Source organism: Capsicum annuum, chromosome 8, assembly GCF_002878395.1.
Source record: "Capsicum annuum cultivar UCD-10X-F1 chromosome 8, UCD10Xv1.1, whole genome shotgun sequence".
NCBI classification, from domain to species: domain Eukaryota; kingdom Viridiplantae; phylum Streptophyta; class Magnoliopsida; order Solanales; family Solanaceae; genus Capsicum; species Capsicum annuum.
Window position 1 is genome coordinate 165023249 of NC_061118.1, and position 19364 is coordinate 165042612.

General features: G+C 39.8%; 2 protein-coding genes across 2 annotated transcripts in view; both read left to right on the forward strand.

Annotated features, from left to right (window-relative positions):
• The window catches only part of LOC107840205, a 13466-nt gene extending 7173 nt beyond the window's left edge, over positions 1 to 6293 (forward strand). The window contains exons 4-10 of the mRNA XM_047395022.1: positions 980 to 1565; positions 1924 to 2562; positions 3052 to 3492; positions 4447 to 4641; positions 4805 to 4861; positions 5699 to 5761; positions 5850 to 6293. Of these exons, the coding sequence (XP_047250978.1) occupies positions 980 to 1565; positions 1924 to 2562; positions 3052 to 3492; positions 4447 to 4641; positions 4805 to 4861; positions 5699 to 5761; positions 5850 to 5933 (2065 nt within the window). The 3' untranslated portion in view covers positions 5934 to 6293. The remainder of the gene's footprint in view (positions 1 to 979; positions 1566 to 1923; positions 2563 to 3051; positions 3493 to 4446; positions 4642 to 4804; positions 4862 to 5698; positions 5762 to 5849) is intronic.
• A 3016-nt stretch (positions 6294 to 9309) lies between these two features.
• Positions 9310 to 10189, forward strand: LOC107879950 (peamaclein). Its single transcript, XM_016726872.2, has 2 exons — positions 9310 to 9516; positions 9694 to 10189. The coding sequence occupies exons 1-2, from the start codon at positions 9432 to 9434 to the stop codon at positions 9876 to 9878; spliced, it is 270 nt and encodes an 89-aa protein (XP_016582358.1). The 5' UTR covers positions 9310 to 9431; the 3' UTR covers positions 9879 to 10189.
• Positions 10190 to 19364: the final 9175 nt, after the last annotated feature.

Sequence of the window (19364 nt, forward strand, 5' to 3'; positions counted from 1 at the left end):
GACCGGAGGTCGGGTCGGGTCAGCGCCGGAGGTCGGAGCCGGCGGTCGGGTCGGGTCGGCGCCGAAGGTCAGCGACAGCGACGGCAACCGGGGGCCGGTGCGCTAGCGATGGAGAGAGGGTAGGGAGAGAGAGAGAGGGCCGGCGACCGGAGGTCGTGGCCGGCGGTCGGTCAGCGCCGGGGACCGGAGGTCGGAGCCGGCGGCCGGATCGGGTCGGCGCCGAAGGTCAGCGACGGCGCCGGGGACCGGGGGCCGGTGCGCTAGAGATGGAGAGAGGGTAAGGAGAGAGGAGAGAGAGAGAGAGAGAGATATCGTGGCATTCTGAGGTGGTATTACTAATACCTCAAAATCCATGGCATTAGTAATGCAATGGATCTAATGCATGCATTAACATGCTTAAATACCCCATTACCCCTCAAAAAAATTTCCACATCCTTTCCAACATATATATTGAGGGTATTATGTAAAAAAAAGAATTTTTTTTTAGACATTATGTAATTCATGTTTTTTTTAATACATCGAACCAAACACTGCATAAGAAAAATACAAGCATAACTAGTGCAAGCATAACTAACACAAGCATTACTAATACACCATATTTTGCATTATTCTTATACACTCTACCAAACGACCCATTAATGTATTCAGAATTAGATAAACATGTCGAGCTATTTCAAAACCGAATGTTTTGGATCAATTATTCATGTATTCTAAATATATGAATTATATAAGTATCAAGGGGAAAGTTGTTTTGGATCAATTATTCATTCAATAAACACGTCGTGTTGTTTCAAAATCGAATGATTCTAAAATTGATCTTTTCTCCTGTAGCATGTGTGTTCCTTTTTCCCCATTTTTCGAATGATGCATATATTGCTTTTCCTTTTGTTTTCTTTAGACACAATGTGAAATGGATAGGTTCTCCTATATGCAGTTGTTAGGTTGATGTGCATTCATTTCCTTTAGATGTGTTTTTCAGGAATCTTGCTCAACACGGCATACCATGCCAAGTCCTAAATCTGAGGTCCTCCCATTTCCGAAAGCTCAACATGATTGGGAATTTTACGCGGATGCACTCCCTTAACCTGGATTTCAGTGCATCACTTACTAATTTCCGTGAGGACTGCTTTACCTCTATGCCAAATTTGAAGTTCCTCTCATTATGTGAGACAAGAATCATTAATTTATGGACTACCACCGCTGCCCTTGCGAAACTCCCTTCCTTAGTTGAATTGCGCTTCCAGAATTTCTTACAAGATAATGAAGTACGGAAGCATGCAGCATCAGATAGAAGGACTGATTACTGGGAGTCAGATCGTACGGAGACTAGTATTCATGATGAAGCACCATCAGTTAGTGGTGAAAATATCATGTATAGGCTTTTTAATGAAGAAGATCAATATATGAATAATACTGATATGGATCTTGATGTGAGTAGTGAAACAGAAGATTCATCTGATGACAGTGAAGTGGACTTTTCAAGTCAGGACCGTGAAACGAGTTTCATGGAACTCTTGCCTGATGCACCTCCTGGTTGGGAGGATCTGGTAAATCTGCAAAATGAGGTATACCATAATTAATTTTGTATTGTTGTTACATAAGTAACTTAGCACGGAACTGAACCATATTCCCCTTCTTATTTTAATCGGGCTTGGAAGACCGCTCTGATATATATAACAGAAAAACAATTTACTTCTCGTGTATCTCTGTTCTCTATTTCCTTTTACTTTTCGTCTGATATTAATATCCAAAAAATAGGGGTTGTAGTTATAAATTACCCTATCAACGTCATGATCTGTCTACTTCTACGAGTTGCTAAAGCTTTGCATGCTAAAACTTGATTTCACTGCTGAACCTATCCCTCAGCACCCCTCTATTTGAGTGGGGGGAAATGACAATCGTCTTTTTATTGCACTATGACAGGTTTCTTTGGGAATGTTGGAGATGCAGGATGACGAAGAGCCGTTCTTCCGTTTGTCCAACACACGGCTTCCTCACATTACTCCAAAGAAGTGTATATCTCATAATCCTTCACCGATATGTTTTGAAAAATTCTACCGTGAGTACATGATAGCTTCACTGCCAAACCTGAAAATTCTTGATAACTTGCCTATTAGGAAGGTTGACAGAGAAAAGGCTGAATTGATCTTCTCACAAAAATTTGAGCATTTACCATATAAGAGGAAGTATAAGGAGAGTATTGTCAGTATTCTGCAAAAGCGTGAGACTAGAGCAAACCATACTCGTGGGTTCTCTCCTAGGCGAAAGTCGCAATACTTTTATTCTAGGTCATTGTCTTCTGCCAAAGTTGGTTCTGTTGCTTGGCCTGCCTTTCGTCCACTCTCGGTCATGCGCACCAGAACAAGAGATGATAGAAGAAGCTATCGACCACGCCAATTTGAGTATCATCCATCTGATGCAAGCCTTATGGTTTTTGGAACATTGGATGGTGAAGTAATTGTTATCAACCATGAGAGTGAGAAAATTGTCAGTTATATTCCCTCACTTGGAGCAATGAACAGTGTTCTGGGTTTATGCTGGCTCAAAAATTATCCCTCCAAGGTATATCATGTAAAAGGTGTAAATTATGTCTGAATCTTCTGAAGGAATCTCCCTGGGAATTGTGTTCATTGAAATCCTAATCTGTGTTGTATTGTATCTCGGACTATTCTTTTTCTTGCTAAACATGCTCCTTGCTGTTTCTGGTTTATGCCTGATAATATTAATTATTTAGATGCCCACCGTGGTTCATTTCCTTAATAATATTGTCCAAACAATGAAACAAAATTCGTCTTTGAGCAACAAAAGGTTATGATTCTCAAGTAATATCAAAGAGATTTGCCTTTATTGTGGAAAGTCCACTTCGTTATGATAAATGGCCATTGTTCCCCTATTTGTTTCCGTGAACTATTCTGCGGAGCAATAGTCAGCAGGAGCAAAAAAGATGCATTGGCCATGCATATTCTTTTTTGGTGTTGTAGGTCTAATCTTGCCAAGTAATTGAACTTGAGCACCTGCCTATTTTGATGAAAACCCTCATGTTTTTGTCAGGTCATTGCTGGTTCTGATAATGGTTCACTCAGATTATATGACATTCGGTTGATGTCTACAACAGCCACAGGCAGTCATCAGAGTGCCGGTTCAATTATGTTTGATGACTTCGACCACTTAACATCTGTTCATGTCAACTCTACCGATGAATTATTTCTTGCAAGTGGATACTCAAAACATGTTGCTCTGTACGACATTAGCAGTGGCAGACGGTTGCAGGTGTTTGATGATATGCATCGAGAACATATAAATGTCGTTAAATTTGCACACCACTCTCCATCTATTTTTGCCACTTCATCATTTGATCGTGATGTTAAGTTGTGGGATTTAAGACAGAAACCAAACCAGCCTTGCTACACTGCTTTAAGTTCTCGAGGGAATGTGATGGTTTGCTTTTCCCCTGATGACCAATATCTTCTTGTCTCAGCTGTTGACAACGAGGTAATTTATTGTTTTAAGTGAGAGGTTTTGTACCATTTACTCATATACAATGAATGATGCTCCAGGTCCCTGCTGTATTGTGCTTGTCTGGAGCTTTTTCGTGTCCGTCTCAAAAATTTCAATGCATAGCACAGAGTAATCATATCATATAACATATTCTTATTAAAAAATAACCATATTGTATTGCATATTCTAGTTCCTGGATTTTCACCAAGAAACCTTGTTATCTTAAATGGGACTTGCTCCATCACCCTTGTATTCTTTAATCAAGGCTAGATAGTAGCATGAGAACTGAATTCGATCTGATAAAATCATCAAATTGTTGTTGGGAAATGGTCACTTTACTAAGAGGATAGCATATTGGCCAAACCTCACCTTGGAAGAGAATCACGGAGAAACATCACCTATATGTACTAACTGCTAAACAATGAATTGGCCAATGCAACACGAGAATAGAGACTAAAGTACTGCCAAGCTCTACAGAATGCAAATTAATGTCTTATACCGGCCGCAAAGCTTCTATTAGGGGTGACAGCAAAAGGACAATCGTTCAGATCAGCTTCCTGGAATATCCCAGGAGGCATGTTCCTGTGAAACCAAAGATTGATATGCAAAAAAGAGAGCAAGAACTTCTCAAGGCATTAATGATCATTTTATGATTCTTCCCTTACCATGTTGTTGAAGCATCTAAAAAGCTCTTAGCCAGTCATTGTTTACTGAGGAATATCTTCTTTTTCCCCTCCTTTTCTTTGAGAAGTTGGAAGAACTTTAAACTTTTTAAGTAAAAATTATGGCTCACTGTTCATGTGGAGGAATTTTAGGACTGTTTTAAGAGGAATGTACCAAACTCACAAAATAGTAAAATGAAAGGATTTATATTTAATGGGTATATTAGATGATGCAAACGTCATCCTTTTCCAAGATTTATTGAGAAGATGAAAAAGTTATTGGCAGGTGAAACAACTGTTAGCTGTTGATGGGAGGCTCCATCTAGATTTTAGTATTACTTCAACGGGGAGCTCTCAGAATTACACCCGCTCTTATTACATGAACGGAAGGGATTATGTCATCAGCGGAAGCTGTGATGAACACGTAGTGCGCATCTGTTGTGCTCAAACGGGTAGGCGGCTTAGAGATGTATCATTGGAGGTAACCTGGTTTATTGATTGACACACTTCAATAATCTTCCTTGCTTTTCCACTGTGTCTTACAAATTTAACTGATTCGAGGACATCATGAGTATCTTTACCATCATAATTGCCACTTGCCACTGAATGCTGTTTGACTGAGATTGTATCTCCATGCTGCTCAGGGAAAAGGTTCAGGAGCTTCAATGTTTGTCCAGTCATTGAGGGGGGATCCTTTCAGAGTGAGTCCACTTTTCACACGACAAGTCTTCTGTACTCCTTTTCTTGTAACATAAAAATGCTTCTACTTGTTTTTAAGAGAATCATAATTTATCTGTCTTTCCATGTGTCAGTTAACAGAATTAGATATCAGATTGTATTACCATTTGGAATTGTAATTATAGAACTAATAGGTCAGTCGGCAACCTCAGTGAAGACCGACCCTAGTTGCATCACTGATAGTTCATAGGTGTTTAAATTGTTTCAATCTGTCTAGAAATAGTTCATGTGTGTTTGGCATGGGAGAGAGATTTTAATGTTGAAAGCATATTTCTAAGATCTAGACACTTTTGCTTCCAATCTATAAAAAAATGAGTGGGAAAAAAGAGGTTAACCAGTTGATTTTTTTTTAAAAAAGAGGTTACGAATATACTGCACTATAGTTTTCCAACGTAAATATCCCCATGAAACTGTCAAAAGGCTTAGTATCTTACTATCCATTTGGAAGGCCTTTGGGTTAAACAAGAAATTTCAAACGACATGATTTAAGTGTCATTTCAAATGAAAACCAGTTAGAGTCAATCTGTGTGATTTAAGGATCTTTTTTTTTTCTAATTTGATGATCTAAGCCTATTAACATGCAATACATAGTATCAAATCCTCCATCTAAGAAGGTCTAGTGTGTCAAATATTTAGTTGGACCGAGCTAGAAGTTGAAATATCTTTGATGAAGCTTCTCATGCAACCTTAACTGGACACTTGTGTTGCTTGAGATCAGTTCAATCAGGTGTCGAAGTCTGGTACAGCAACAAGTCAATCCCTCAACTTGCGTAACTGTACTGATATCTTGTTGTTTTCAGGACTTTACCATGAGCGTTTTGGCAGCCTATATACGTCCAAGCTCAAACTCAGAAATTGTCAAGGTCAATTCACTGCCTTGACAAGTCAGTTTTTGACATTGAGCTGTAATTTCGCCCAGGTGCCTAATATTCTTTCATGAATATGATGCAGGTAAATCTCCTGGCATCAAGTGACCAAGACAAAGGGCACTCGTATACTCGGCATTCTCATCCATTATGTAGTAGCGGGGGCTGATCTTTCTGCAGTCACATCACATCAACTCAAAAGGGTACTTGATGGTTTTTGCATGCTCAGTATGTACCTGTAGTCTTTGTAGATACAATATAGACTAGCTAGGTATTAGTAAAACTGGATGTAGGCCAGCAACAGAAGCGGAATCTCAATATCTGCTTTTCTGTTCGAGGAACCTGGTGTATACTGTAACATTTGTATGAAGTAGAGTGCTGATTTATGAGACATCCAAACTGGTTGTGCATGATGAGGTACACTTCTGAAGAGTGTTTTTCTCTGACGTTTTCTCATTTTGTACCTATATCAAATATTGTAAAGAACTAGCAATCTGAGCTGTTGACAGCGGTTTTAGTTCTGCAGTCATAAAACTCGCGAGGCATCGTGGATTAAACTATCAATCTAGTTGACGATGTGACTGACCAAAGTCTCGATTTAGGTGCATTTTGAGAAGTGAAGCTTCTGTTAATTTCCCTAGATTCCTGATTTATTATCCTGGATTTGCACCTCCTAATGAGTTTTTTAGTGAGAACTTTGTTTATTCGTTAAGTGTCTTTTCTTGTCGGTATCAATAAGCTTTCATGGGAACCAGGGGTGGCTCAAATGTGAAGCTATTGCTTTAGGCCGCAAAATATTATGATTTTGTTTGACTTGAAACAATATTGAAGATTGTAAAAAAAAAAATAAAAAAATATTGAGGCTCCAAATCTTTTAATAGTGCATTTTATGATTTTGTTTGACTTGAAACAATATTGAAGATTGAAAAAAAAAAAAAAAAAAAAACAGGTTCAAAAAGGTTTCTCAATTTTTCATATTAATAAATAAAGTTTTTGCAGTAACATCCTAAACAATATATTGCAATACACGACTAAAATCTTATTACTATGTAGAATTAATCCTTCGTTTTATAATACCATGTGAACTACAGACTCTTATTAAGAACACTCAAATGTAAAAATAAAAAGATAATTCCAAATTATTGTTTTGGTATAATTGTATATTAAAATTTTATTAAAATTTTAATTTAGGCTATTAATTTTATTGAGATACTTTTATGAAAATTTTCATTAATATTACTTGTCAAATATGTTCAAACTTAGTCTTGATGGGTGTAGCTCTTTACAATTGATACATCATACATTCGAGCTAACACTTAATTGTGTATGAATGTGTCTTGTGGCTCCTGATACGTCATAGCACTTAATTGTGTATGAATGCATGTAGCTCCCTGGCATTAAGAAAAAGGGAGATAACTTGTAGCTTCCTGGCATTAAGAGAAAGGGAGATAACTTAGTCTTGATGCATGTAGCTCTTTGCAATTGATACATCATACATTCGAGCTAACACTTAATTGTGTATGAATGTGTCTTGATGCGTGGCTCCTGATACATCATACATTCGAGCACTTAATTGTGTATGAATGCATGTAGCTCCCTGGCATTAATGCTTAATTGTGTATGAATGCGTGTAGTTCCTGGGCATCAGGTGTATGTATCAATTGCAAGGAGCTACACGCGTCAAGACTGGAATGCGTGTAGTTCCTAGGCATCAGGGTGCATGTATCAATTGCAAGAGACTAGTGGCTTAAGAGAGAGGGAGATAACTGGCATCTCAATTCTATAACTAGAATCCATTCTTTTACTTTCAGAAAAATGGGAACTAAACAACCGTTTGTTGACGACCTTCACTATCTCCCTTGATTCATCATACATTCGAGCTTTCCTTTTGGTTTAGTAAGTTAGAGTTCAGTTTTATATTTCTATTAAAATTAATATTAATTATTTTCCTTTTCGTTTAGTAGGTTAGAGTTCAGTTCTATATTTCTATTAAAATTAATATTAATTATTGTGACCGTATAATATTTTATGTAATTTTTAAATATATAATAGAATTTAAAATAAAATAAATAAATTATAATTGAGAAAATATTCAAACAAGATATCGATCTATTTATGGTCACTTATAAGATAAATGTTGTTTACGTTATCCCAACAAAATGTAGTTGGTATTGAATTGGGAATCATATATTCATTTTGATTCAATTTAAGCACAATTTAAATTGAAAATTTTAAAATCTTGGGTCAATTCAAATTAATTCAGGGATTCGAGAGGGAGTGTAAATGTTTATCGAAATTAACAAAATCAATACTTTAGACTCACCAACATGGGTCTAAATAAAAAAATACTTCCTTCGTTTCGAAATAAGTGAATTGTTGGGGTATTTATTGGTGTTTCAAAATAAGTGAATCATTGAATTTTTTTTTCAAATTTACCCTTATGATTTGACAATTAATTAACTTTTGAAAATGTGTTACAAGGTTAACTTTTTTTTTTTGGGATAAAAATAGAAAATTGTGTTAAATTTATGTTTTTAATATATTTTTTTTAATTTATGTGTCAAAATTCAACAATTCATTTATTATGAAATGAAGGGAGTACTTTAGACTCAACTGAATGGATTCCTAGCTAGAAGAGACGGCATCAACACCCAAAAGCTTTAATATAACTTAAACTAAACCTGAGATAATATTAATTTAAAATTTTATTTTAAGATTATTATTATTGTCGTATATATTAATGGACTTTTAAATGTGCAACAATACATTGTGGATTTACGTCATAGAATAATGTCCCATCACGATCAAAAGATGCCACCACCACCCAATTTCAGAAAGATATGAAGATAAGTGATGAAGCAATTGCTACACAGCTGTCTCTGCCACACCCCTTCTCTGCTGCCTGTGTCCATTTTGTTTGTTTTTGTTTGAATTTCAAAAAAAAAAAAAACACAATGAGTACTTGTTGTATTTATTAAGAAAATTATGTACAAGGCATGGCATTTGATTTCTCGGAAGGAGCAACCTTAGACAGTCCATAATTAAGAAGATATGCATTCAAGATTCAAAATCAAAATAAATGTTTGAGATTTCACTAACCAACTAGGAGTATTTTTTTCGTTGAAAAATGGACATAGAGATAGAGGTGTTCTATTATGGTTTTAGTTGAAGCCATTAGATGTGGAATTATTCGCTATCGATAAAAGTTACATAAATGTCATCCGATTACTTCAGTAAAGGAATTCAAAAGAGTATAAAAATGTCAAACGGAAATTTGAAACTATGATCTAACGCAATTGTTGAACCGTTTTAGTTAGTTATTGAACTATATTTTTTTTTTATGTCAAAGAGATTCAAAAATTTATTATATATATAAGCTTTAGACCTTGTTTTTTACAACATTGGACATACTATAATTAGAAAATTTAATTGCAATTTGACTAAACGTATGTAAAAATAACTTTTAAAACCAATAGGCCGACATTGCTTAACTGAGGAAAATAAAAACAAACTAAAATAAAATACTGAAAAACATTACAACCCCTCTACTGTCTTTTGACAGGTCTATAAATGCACAGCAGTGCCTTTTCTACTTGTGCTTAAAATTCTTTAGTTTCCAAAGAAATATTATTTCTACTCTTAAAAGTGAAGAGAGTTGAGAGCCAAAATGAAGAGGGTTTTGGTAACTTTTATGTTGGTCTTTGCTCTTGTTTTGACATCTTCCTTTCTTCAACCTGCAACTGCCAAATCAGGTAAATTTACCTAATACCACACTGTCGTTCATTCTAACGTAACTTCAAATTGAAAAAGGCTGGTCAATGCACAAAGTTTTCACTATGCATGCATGTCATTTTAAAGAAAAAGTAAACCACGTTGAGACTGTTGAACACGTTGAGCTGAATTTGCTTTTGATGTGTTGGATGGTGCAGTGTACTGTGCACAGAAATGCAAGGGTAGGTGCTCCAAGGCAGGACTGATGAATCGGTGTATCAAATACTGTGAGTTGTGCTGTGCAAAGTGCAAATGTGTTCCAAGTGGGACTTATGGCAACAAGCATCAGTGCCCTTGTTATAGGGACTTGAAGAACTCAAAGGGAAAGCCCAAATGTCCTTAAACATAATACTAGCTACTAGATTTATTTTCCTACTTTAATTTGTGCATCTTAGACTATTTTTACCATTTGGTTCGAGTAACAAGAGTAATAGACTCTTATGTGTCTGATAAATTGTTAGGGAATAAGAGCTCCTCTAGGACTTTTTAATGTTTGTATGTCTTTTTATTACACCTGTTCAAGGTTTGATAGTGGCATGAACTACGTACATTTATCCTCCCCAGACCCCATTTTTTGAGAATATACTGGGGTATGTTGTTGTTGCATGAGATTTGGATGAATTATGGACTTTAATACCTGCTGTTTCTTTTTTACTGATCAGTGTTCTTTGAAACACTCGGTTATTCTTGATTCAAAATGTTGTTCTAAAGGGACGAAGTCACATACATTAATGTATTTACAAACGAAGGTAATCTTCAGAACACTTGCATTACAGGCTAGTGTCACTGGTTCATTTTTCACTATGTCAGCGGCACACAATTTTGCCCGTGCGGCGCCCATGGTTCCCCCAACTATGGGCCAGCCTTCCTCATTTCCCAGGTCTTTAGCACGATCCTGTGCTTGTGGGAAGCTCGCCTCAGAGGTTTGCTCCCTTTGGTGCCGCTCTACCAACATGTCGGCTGACATGACCAACGTATAAGCAACTCTTCTGGCGCACCTTTAATCCTTGGATCTCATCCATATGAGCTCCTGGGGATGGCTACGGACATACTCGTCCCTCGCCTTGGCCTGAGCATTGCCATCGCATGCACAGTCTTATCCTCAAGCTTGACATCGCCTCGTGCATGTGCACTTGGCCTTTGCTTCGCCCGAGTAGGGCAACCCTCAATCCTTGGCCTTTGTCTCAAGCGTCTTCCTTAGTCATGCCCTCTCGTGTCTTATGGCATAGCCAAAAATAGCCCACGCAACTTGCATCCAACTTCCATAGCACAGTGTCGCCCCACAACTGCGCGTCTAGGCCAACGGACCCTTGCTCGCTTGGCTGAACCTTCACCAAGCTCACAAGTTAGCTCACGAGTCTCTTGGGGAGAGTATCTCGATTGCTCTATTGGCTTGGAGGCATCCTTCCATCACTTAGACAGCCTGCGGGGCTTATCGGTTCATATAGCCAACCTCTAGCCTTTTCGAGCGCCCAGCGCTAGTCCACCCGACCCTGCGTTGCCTATAGGGTTCCCGAGCCCTATGAGTACCTTGCGCATTCCTTTGACATGCCAAGTTAGGCCCTTGAGGTTGTCCCTCAAGGCAGCACACTTGGGGTGGCCATCTGTCGACACACCCGGGGGAGGCTGGTAGGCTGTCACCATGTATAACCCCCCTATATATGCTTAAAATAAATAATCCCAATGTCTGGCACTAGACATCATTTTGCCCGAGAATTATACTGGGGCTTAGATCATTCATCCGACCTCCAAATTGGGTGCCGTTTGTTCCTACTCCTTTCTCTTGACTTCCTTCACACCTCCACGAAGTTTCACCCCATTCCCATACACATGGAATAAGTTATGGCCTTCGGACCAATCAGCAAATTACGACAATGCCACTGGACTTTGGCCAAGTCAAGCCCCTATCCAAACGGACTCCAAATGACCCCAACTTTGGTAAGCATACATAAGGTACCCTTAATATCAACACTTTAAACTAGAATCCTTAGATTCCACTTGTAGCTCAAAATGGCACGGCGCTGACATCGAACACCGCACACTATCCTCACTATGCCTCCGCTCCCTTGGGCTCACACCAAGCCCTCTCCAAATCACCTTGGCACTCTTAGGACATGTCATGCAACATATATAGATGCTTGTTGCCTCATGTTATGCCCTTTTGCCTCATCTTTGACTTCAGCATATTCCCTCAACACATGTCGCCTGCATAGCTGACAAGGTTGCGGCCTAGTTGGCACGCACAATCCTAGCGGGTGATAGGCCCCAAAACTTTGGGGAGTCACACCCTCACACACCTGAAATAGTCATTGTCCTCAATGACATGCAACACCGACGACAACCCGAAGTCTGCACCCTTGGGGATTTACATCGCGGCCCCCCAAATCCTTGTGTGTGGGAACTCTTGCAAGCTCCTTCTTAAAAATGGAGTCAGGCCCCTTGCCCTTCTCCCCCAAGTTTTATCCAATCGTGCACTCCGCACTTCTGTTTAGACGGTGTCTCCACACCTGCACCCTCTGGTGACTAACTTTGCGGTGACCTTAAGTCATACCCGCACTATGCTCCTCACGACCTTCATTTTGTTCGGGAATTTGTTTCCACCCTGGCGATCCTACTAGCCCATCCATACACGGCATATCTAGCCCTTCGATCCTTTGCCTCTGGTAGACAACTATCTTCCCTCCTAGACTTTTACCTTTTCAACACAACATATCTAGGTAGGCATTCCTCGATATGGCATCTTTGACAACCATGCCCTCATGGTCCTTATCTCCTTTCCTCGAGCGACGTCATTGGCGATAGCTAAAATTACGAACTTTATCCCAATCATCATTCACAACAGCCTTTGGAAACCCATGCTTCCCCATGGTACCTTCTAGAATCTCGGCGACGTCATTGGCGATAGCTAAAATTACGAACTTTGTCCCAATCATCATTCACAACAGCCTTTGGAAACCCATGCTTCCCCATGGTACCTTCTAGAATCTCGTGTGCTCCGCGCCCATAGGCACCTCGCACTCTCTTGGGACGTACCTTTGGCACGTACTTCTTATCTCAAAGTGCCGACATCTGCGCACTACTCTGTGAATTAGATACTTTGTTTAAAACACTCTCTTTCCCTTCGCAGTCCTTCGACGTTCGGGGTACCCTCGTACCTATGGCCTATGGCGAGAACTCCCTTGGTTCACCCATCTGCGGCCTCCGGCCCGCTCTTTTACTCTTGGAAAGAACCCATCCTCGAACTTGAAACCCAATTCATTTTCAGAGCTTTAGCTAATCCTACTTTGATGACTTTCCTTACTCGTAGTACTTTGGCACAACACCTCTCCATGAAATGGTTTGGTATATGCGTGCCTCTCACACACTTGATGGCTTTACCTCCACCTGACTTTAACGCCCATCTTCCTGCAAAGAAGCTTGCACTCAGGTTTTTCTTTACGTTGTTGCGACCCAATGGTCCGCTTGGTGCTAGCCTGGTTCTTGCCTTGCATAGCACTCTCTCCAACTGCAAGCTCTGCTTGCCCATGCCGTAGGCTTCACTGCCTACTCATCCTGCATGGCTCTCTTCTGTAAGGACTCTCCTGCCACTCCTCGCAACCCATTGGATGGCTAGGTTTAGGGACTCTCCTCCCACTCTTCGCAACCCATTAGGTGGATAGGTTTAGGGACTCTCCTGCCACTCTTCGCAACCCATTAGGTGGATAGGTTTAGGGACTCTCCTGTCACTCTTCGCAACCCATTAGGTGGCTAGGTTTTGTTCCAACCTTGAGTCCGACTTCCCTAGACGGACCTCTTCACATGCCTTTCGCTAAAACTTAAGTCCAACCTTCTTGGAGGACCCTTAACTTGATGCCTTAAATGCATCCATGACAAGATCTAAGCATGATTAAGCCCAATGTTTATAGTCTACGGCATCAACTCTCTTGGAACATGGCTGCACGACCTGGCAGACATGGCTCATCCTCTTGACCACCCGACTTATCGACATATCCCCTTCTTTAACTCAGCCTAGACTCTTTCATAGCTGACAACCCTGGCTCGTCACTTTTCATGAACAAACTATTTGACTGACAAGCTTCTAATGCACTTCACCAACCTTGCTTGACGTCCTCGCCAAGTCCATGCTCTCTTCTGACCATAGTTGCCAACATATCGCTAATAGAGTTTCTGACGAACTGACGGTCCCCACAATCAAGGACATTTGAGCACTAGCTATCCGATTGTCTAACTTTGTGGTTCTACTCTAACAGCATCGCACGATGACCACACCTGTTGGCCTAACGTGCCTCTATAGAATCCCTCTGCATACGGTACCTACTGATTTAAAGTCATCCCTTGAAGGTTTCTCAATCACTCTTGGATGTTTCGAAGATGAATCAACTCACACAGACGAAGGCGAAATCAACGGCTGTGACATGGCGTGATTCTGAAATGATAGGCCTTGGTTGACATAGATAACTCAAGCGTCTCAACATACAACTAATTCCCTTCACAAGGTAGCATCATCCCAAATGATCTTCATGAGCACAACGAATGTCAATCTATGCTTTGACGTGATCGCTGCAATGACATTCACAATCTGCCTTCAATTCCACGCTCTGATACCACTTGCGTAGCAAGTGGTCTTGCTCTGATACCACTTGTCACGGGCTCATTTTTTACTGTGTCAGCGGCACACAATTTTGCCCGTGCGGCGCCCATGGTTCCCCCAACTATGGGCCAGCCTTCCTCATTTTCCAGGTCTTTAGCACGATCCTGTGCCTGTGGGAAGCTCTCCTCAGAGGTTTGCTCTCTTTGGTGCCGCTCTACCAACATGTCGGCTGACATGACCAACGTATAAGCAACTCTTCTGGCGCATCTTTAATCCATGGATCTCATCCATATGCTCTCCTGGGGATGGCTACGGACATACTCGTCCCTCGCCTTGGCCTGAGCATTGCCATCGCATGCACAGTCCTATCCTCAAGCTTGACATCGCCTCGTGCATGTGCACTTGGCCTTTGCTTCGCCCGAGTAGGGCAACCCTCAATCCTTGGCCTTTGTCTCAAGCGTCTTCCATAGTCATGCCCTCTCGTGTCTTATGGCATATCCAAACATAGCCCACGTGTAACACTCGTATTCAAGTACGTGTATTGGTCTTATTTATATGAAATTAATTTTATTTTATTTTACTTATACCGGAATTTGTCCGTCGATGGTTCCATACAAAGGTTATGGAATAAGCTTTCCAACGATATAAAGATTTCCAAAAATGGATAGGTTTCGGATATAATCGACCACGTTCGAAACTATAAAACGGTGGCCGGGATATTGGGAATAGTAAATGTGCAGGAAAATTTCCTGCACACAAACTACTGAGGCCAGCCAATTTTTTGGGTCAACTTTGAACGGTCATAACTCCCTTAATATAATGAACTGGGAGAGCTGCGACCTATGAAAAGAAAGATATTTGAGTCTTCTTTCCAATGCAATTGGTTTCATCCAAATCCAACGTCTGAGTAAGGAGTTATACTCGTTTTACTTCAGCCTCTCAAAACAGATTTTTAGGGTCAACTTCAAACGACCATAACTCCTTGTACAGGACGAACTGGGTGGCCTACTTTATATGAAATGAAATCCCTTTGAATTATCTTTCCAACTATATCAATTTCACCCAAATCCGATATCGGAGCAAAGAGTTATGGTCGATCTACTTTAGCTTATCAAAAGTAGTCCACCAAAGGATAGATTTGACATTATTTAAATTTTAAAGGCACTTTGGTTATTCCCTATGATATTATGGACGGGAATATGTGTACATATACATGTATATGAGTTCAAAAACTCATTTTCATCATCAATCATTGAGAAAGAACAAACCCTAGCCAAATTTGACCTTTAAATTACTTTTGATTCAACCGTAGAAATTCCAAAGTAATTCGATAACTGCGTTTGTCATCTCGAGAGCTTCGAACGGCACCTATTATTTGTGCAAATAGGATTGCATAATCAAGAGGTGACTTCTAAGGTATGAATATTGTTTGCCTTTGTTCTCTTTCATATGTATATGTGTGATAGAAGATTATATGTATTGGTTGTTATTGAAAGGTGATGGAAATAGGGTTATGGACTATTTTGCATGGTTTGGTTGTATTGAATTGTGGAAGGAGGATATGTTAATTGGGTTATGGAAGCTGGATATGGTAATTGAGTTATGGAAGGTGGATATGGTGATATACTATTGAATTGATAATTATTTATGTCTATGGCTCAATTTGGTTTAATGGATTGGTTGGAAGGATAAATGAATCCAAACTTGATATTGGAGGATGTTGTATGAATATGCATGACATGTAAATGTAATTGAAGTATAAGAAGGTTAAAGTGACACCCTTTATGGTGTAATTAAGGTTTACTACTTAACCACTAGTTTGGTGAATTCAAATAATTGAATTGTGACGTTTGGTCGCTAATACTAGATTGCTATATATGTTCATTGTAGATAAGTAATCCGAAAAGACGAGAAGTCCATTTGGGACTAGTATTGAAAGTTGACAGTCAGGTATGTAAAGCATACTCTATACCATATCTTTGGCATGAAAGTGAACAATTGTTCTATTAAGAAAGTTTCCAAAGTTATTCAGTAACATGTGATCCATAATGATTTTGTATGATGTCCTACGTTACCAATGAACTTGTTTCCACACTACAAGATGTCAAGACATTCCAATACTTACTTGTTTTCCAAATCTTACATATTTATTGCACTAATGAATGTCAGAAGGTATCCGGTTACTCAAACAAGATCCATGTGCTATTAATGACTCCAAAACGTTTCATTGATATACCAATAAGTTCCTACTTCATTGTTATGGCATTGATGACTCCAAAACACTTTATTGATGTGCCAATGATTTCTTACTTCATTGTTATTGCATTGATGGTCTATTTATATGTCTCTTATTGATGTATCATTGTTTCAAAGTATCAAAAATGTGGTGGCGACCGAAATAACAATCTCAAAGATTAATTGAACTAAGTGATGGAAGTTCTCTCTTATCGGGTGGTATCAAAGGGGCATAAGCCTATCATGGGTCGATCCCTAGTTATGTGTTTATGGGTGGTATCCCAGGGGCATAAGCCTAGCATGGGTCGATCCCAGTTAATATGTACTGGAGGCAGCCTAATGGTCACAGTACAATACAGTAATGATTACAAAGATGATAAGAACGAAGGTAAAGTGATTGAATAAATACAATGTACAGGTTGTCACAAGTTCTAGTAAATGTGGTCCACTCCTATTACGATTTATTCACTTGTTTCTGATTTCTATTGAGCTCCTATATCATATGTGATTATCTACAGCTTTACATACTCAATACATATTTCGTACTGACGTCCCCCACGGGGGATTTGCATTTCATGCTGCAGGCACAGGTACCTCAGCTCATACACCGCACAAGTAGGAGCCAGGATATCTAGCTGCTTTTGGTGAGCTCCAGTTTTCTTCGGGGCTTTTCGTGTCATATCCAGTCACTTTTGGTATTGTATAGAAGTTAGTTATATGGCGGGGTGTGTCCCGACCTTAGTTAAACTCTGTGTATTGTCTAGAGGCTTTGTAGACCTAATGTACAGTCAAGGTGGTGTTTTGTTAATAAACGTGATGGCTCCAACAGCCAAGTATTGCATATACATATATATGTGTGCTCGAGCTTATACAGGTGATTATTTCCTTTTATATGCGACATGATGTTGTCCTAATTTCGGGTTGTCATAGAGGTATGCATGGGAAGTATAAGGTTATGAGATGGTTCTCCCGGACCTCCTCGGTTATAGGTGTCAGTCCGCCCCAATAGGATTTGAGGCGTGACACCACGCAACTTGCATCCAACTTCCATAGCACAGTGTCGCCCCACAACTACGCGTCTAGGCCAACGGACCCTTGCTCGCTTGGCTGAACCTTCACCAAGCTCACAAGTTAGCTCACGAATCTCTTGGGGAGAGTATCTCGATTGCTCTATCGGCTTGGAGGCATCCTTCCATCACTTAGACAACCTGCGGGGCTTGTCGGTTCATATAGCCAACCTCTAGCCTTTTCGAGCGCCCAACGCTAGTCCACCCGACCCTGCGTTGCCCATAGGGTTCCCGAGCCCTATGAGTACCTTGTGCATTCCTTTGACATGCCAAGGTAGGCCCTTGAGGTTGTCCCTCAAGGCAGCACAATTGGGGTGGCCATCTGTCGACACACCCGGGGGAGGCTAGTAAGCTGTCACCATGTATACCCCCTTATATATGCTTAAAATAAATAATCCCAATGTCTGGCACTAGACATCATTTTGCCCGAGAACTGTACTGGGGCTTAGATCATTCGTCCTACCTCCAAATTGGGTGTCGTTTGTTCCTACTCCTTTCTCTTGACTTCCTTCACACCTTCATGAAGTTTCACCGCATTCCCATACACATGGAACGAGTTATGGCCTTCGGACCAATCAGCAAATTACGACAATGTCACTGGACTTTGACCAAGTCAAGCCCCTATCCAAACGGACTCCAAATGACCCCAAATTTGGTAAGCATACATAAGGTACCCTTAATATCAACACTTTAAACCGGAATCCTTAGATTCCACTTGTAGCTCAAAATGGCACGGCGCTAACATCGAACACCGCAAACGATCCTCACCATGCCACCTCCCCCTTGGGCTCATACCAAGCCCTCTCCAAATCACCTTGGCACTCTTAGGACATGTCATGCAACATATATGGATGCTTTTTGCCTCATGTTATGCCCTTTTGCCTCATCTTCGACTTCAGCATATTCCCTCAGCACATGCCGCCTGCATAGCTGACAAGGTTGCGGCCTAGTTGGCATGCACAATCCTGGCGGGTGACAGGCCCCAAAACTTTGGGGCGTCACACTAGGGCTGTGTTTCAGTTATTGATTCCATCATCGAAAATTAAAAGCACTGCCAAGAAAGCACAACGAACGACTCCAAGTAAAAATGCCAAACAAGATTCAGTTGTGCGGTTAAAAAACTTGCTCATCTTGCATCTCACCTACCAACAAGTGCAAAGTTATAAGATGACAAATCTACTCTTATCAGGACACATTTTTTGTTCTCTAGACAGATCTCAAGGATACCCACCACAAAGGTATTCTCACAGAATCAATGAATGACAAAATTCACTCTTGAGGTTCTCCTTCACTATGCACCACACGCAGTGGTATAACAAAACAATCTTTTTTTTTTTTGGTTGCAATATCAAGTCAGTTCTCCGGTAAAACGTCTAATATATGTTGTAACATGTATCTCATCTTCTTCTGAAAAAAGCTTTTATACTACTCCATCCATCCGTCCATCTTATTTGTTCACCTATATTTTCATCCATCCATTTTATTTGTTCACCTATATTAAAAATAGATGTCTAACAAAACTTAAAAATCAATGAATAATTTATCATTTTATATCCATTTACCCTCTCTTGCTATTAAATGTTTATTCATTACCCAATGCATTTTTCAATACATTAAATTTATTATATCCAAAAGGTGATGTATCAATATTATCATATTATTGATTATTTCTTAAGGTGTGCGACAAGTCAACAGTAGACAAGTAGAGCTTAAGTTAGGGAGTAAAAAAATTCATAGAAAAGGATGGTTACTAATAACCAAATGAAGAACTAGATTTAGGCTTTTAAACATCCTAGACGCCATCTCATAATAACTCCATTTATTTCAAACAAATTGTGAAGGAATGTCCAGGCATTTAAGTGGGTTAATTCGCATATGTACTGAACTATACCAATTACATTACAACAATATAAAGTCAAAGACCTGTTTTCAATGC

Excerpts from the sequence above, each read along its gene's own strand:
- LOC107879950 (XM_016726872.2), top strand. The coding sequence starts at position 9,432 with ATGAAGAGGGTTTTGGTAACTTTTATGTTGGTCTTTGCTCTTGTTTTG. Across the intron at positions 9,517-9,693 it reads ACCTGCAACTGCCAAATCAG|TGTACTGTGCACAGAAATGC; the intron begins GTAAATTTACCT and ends TGGATGGTGCAG.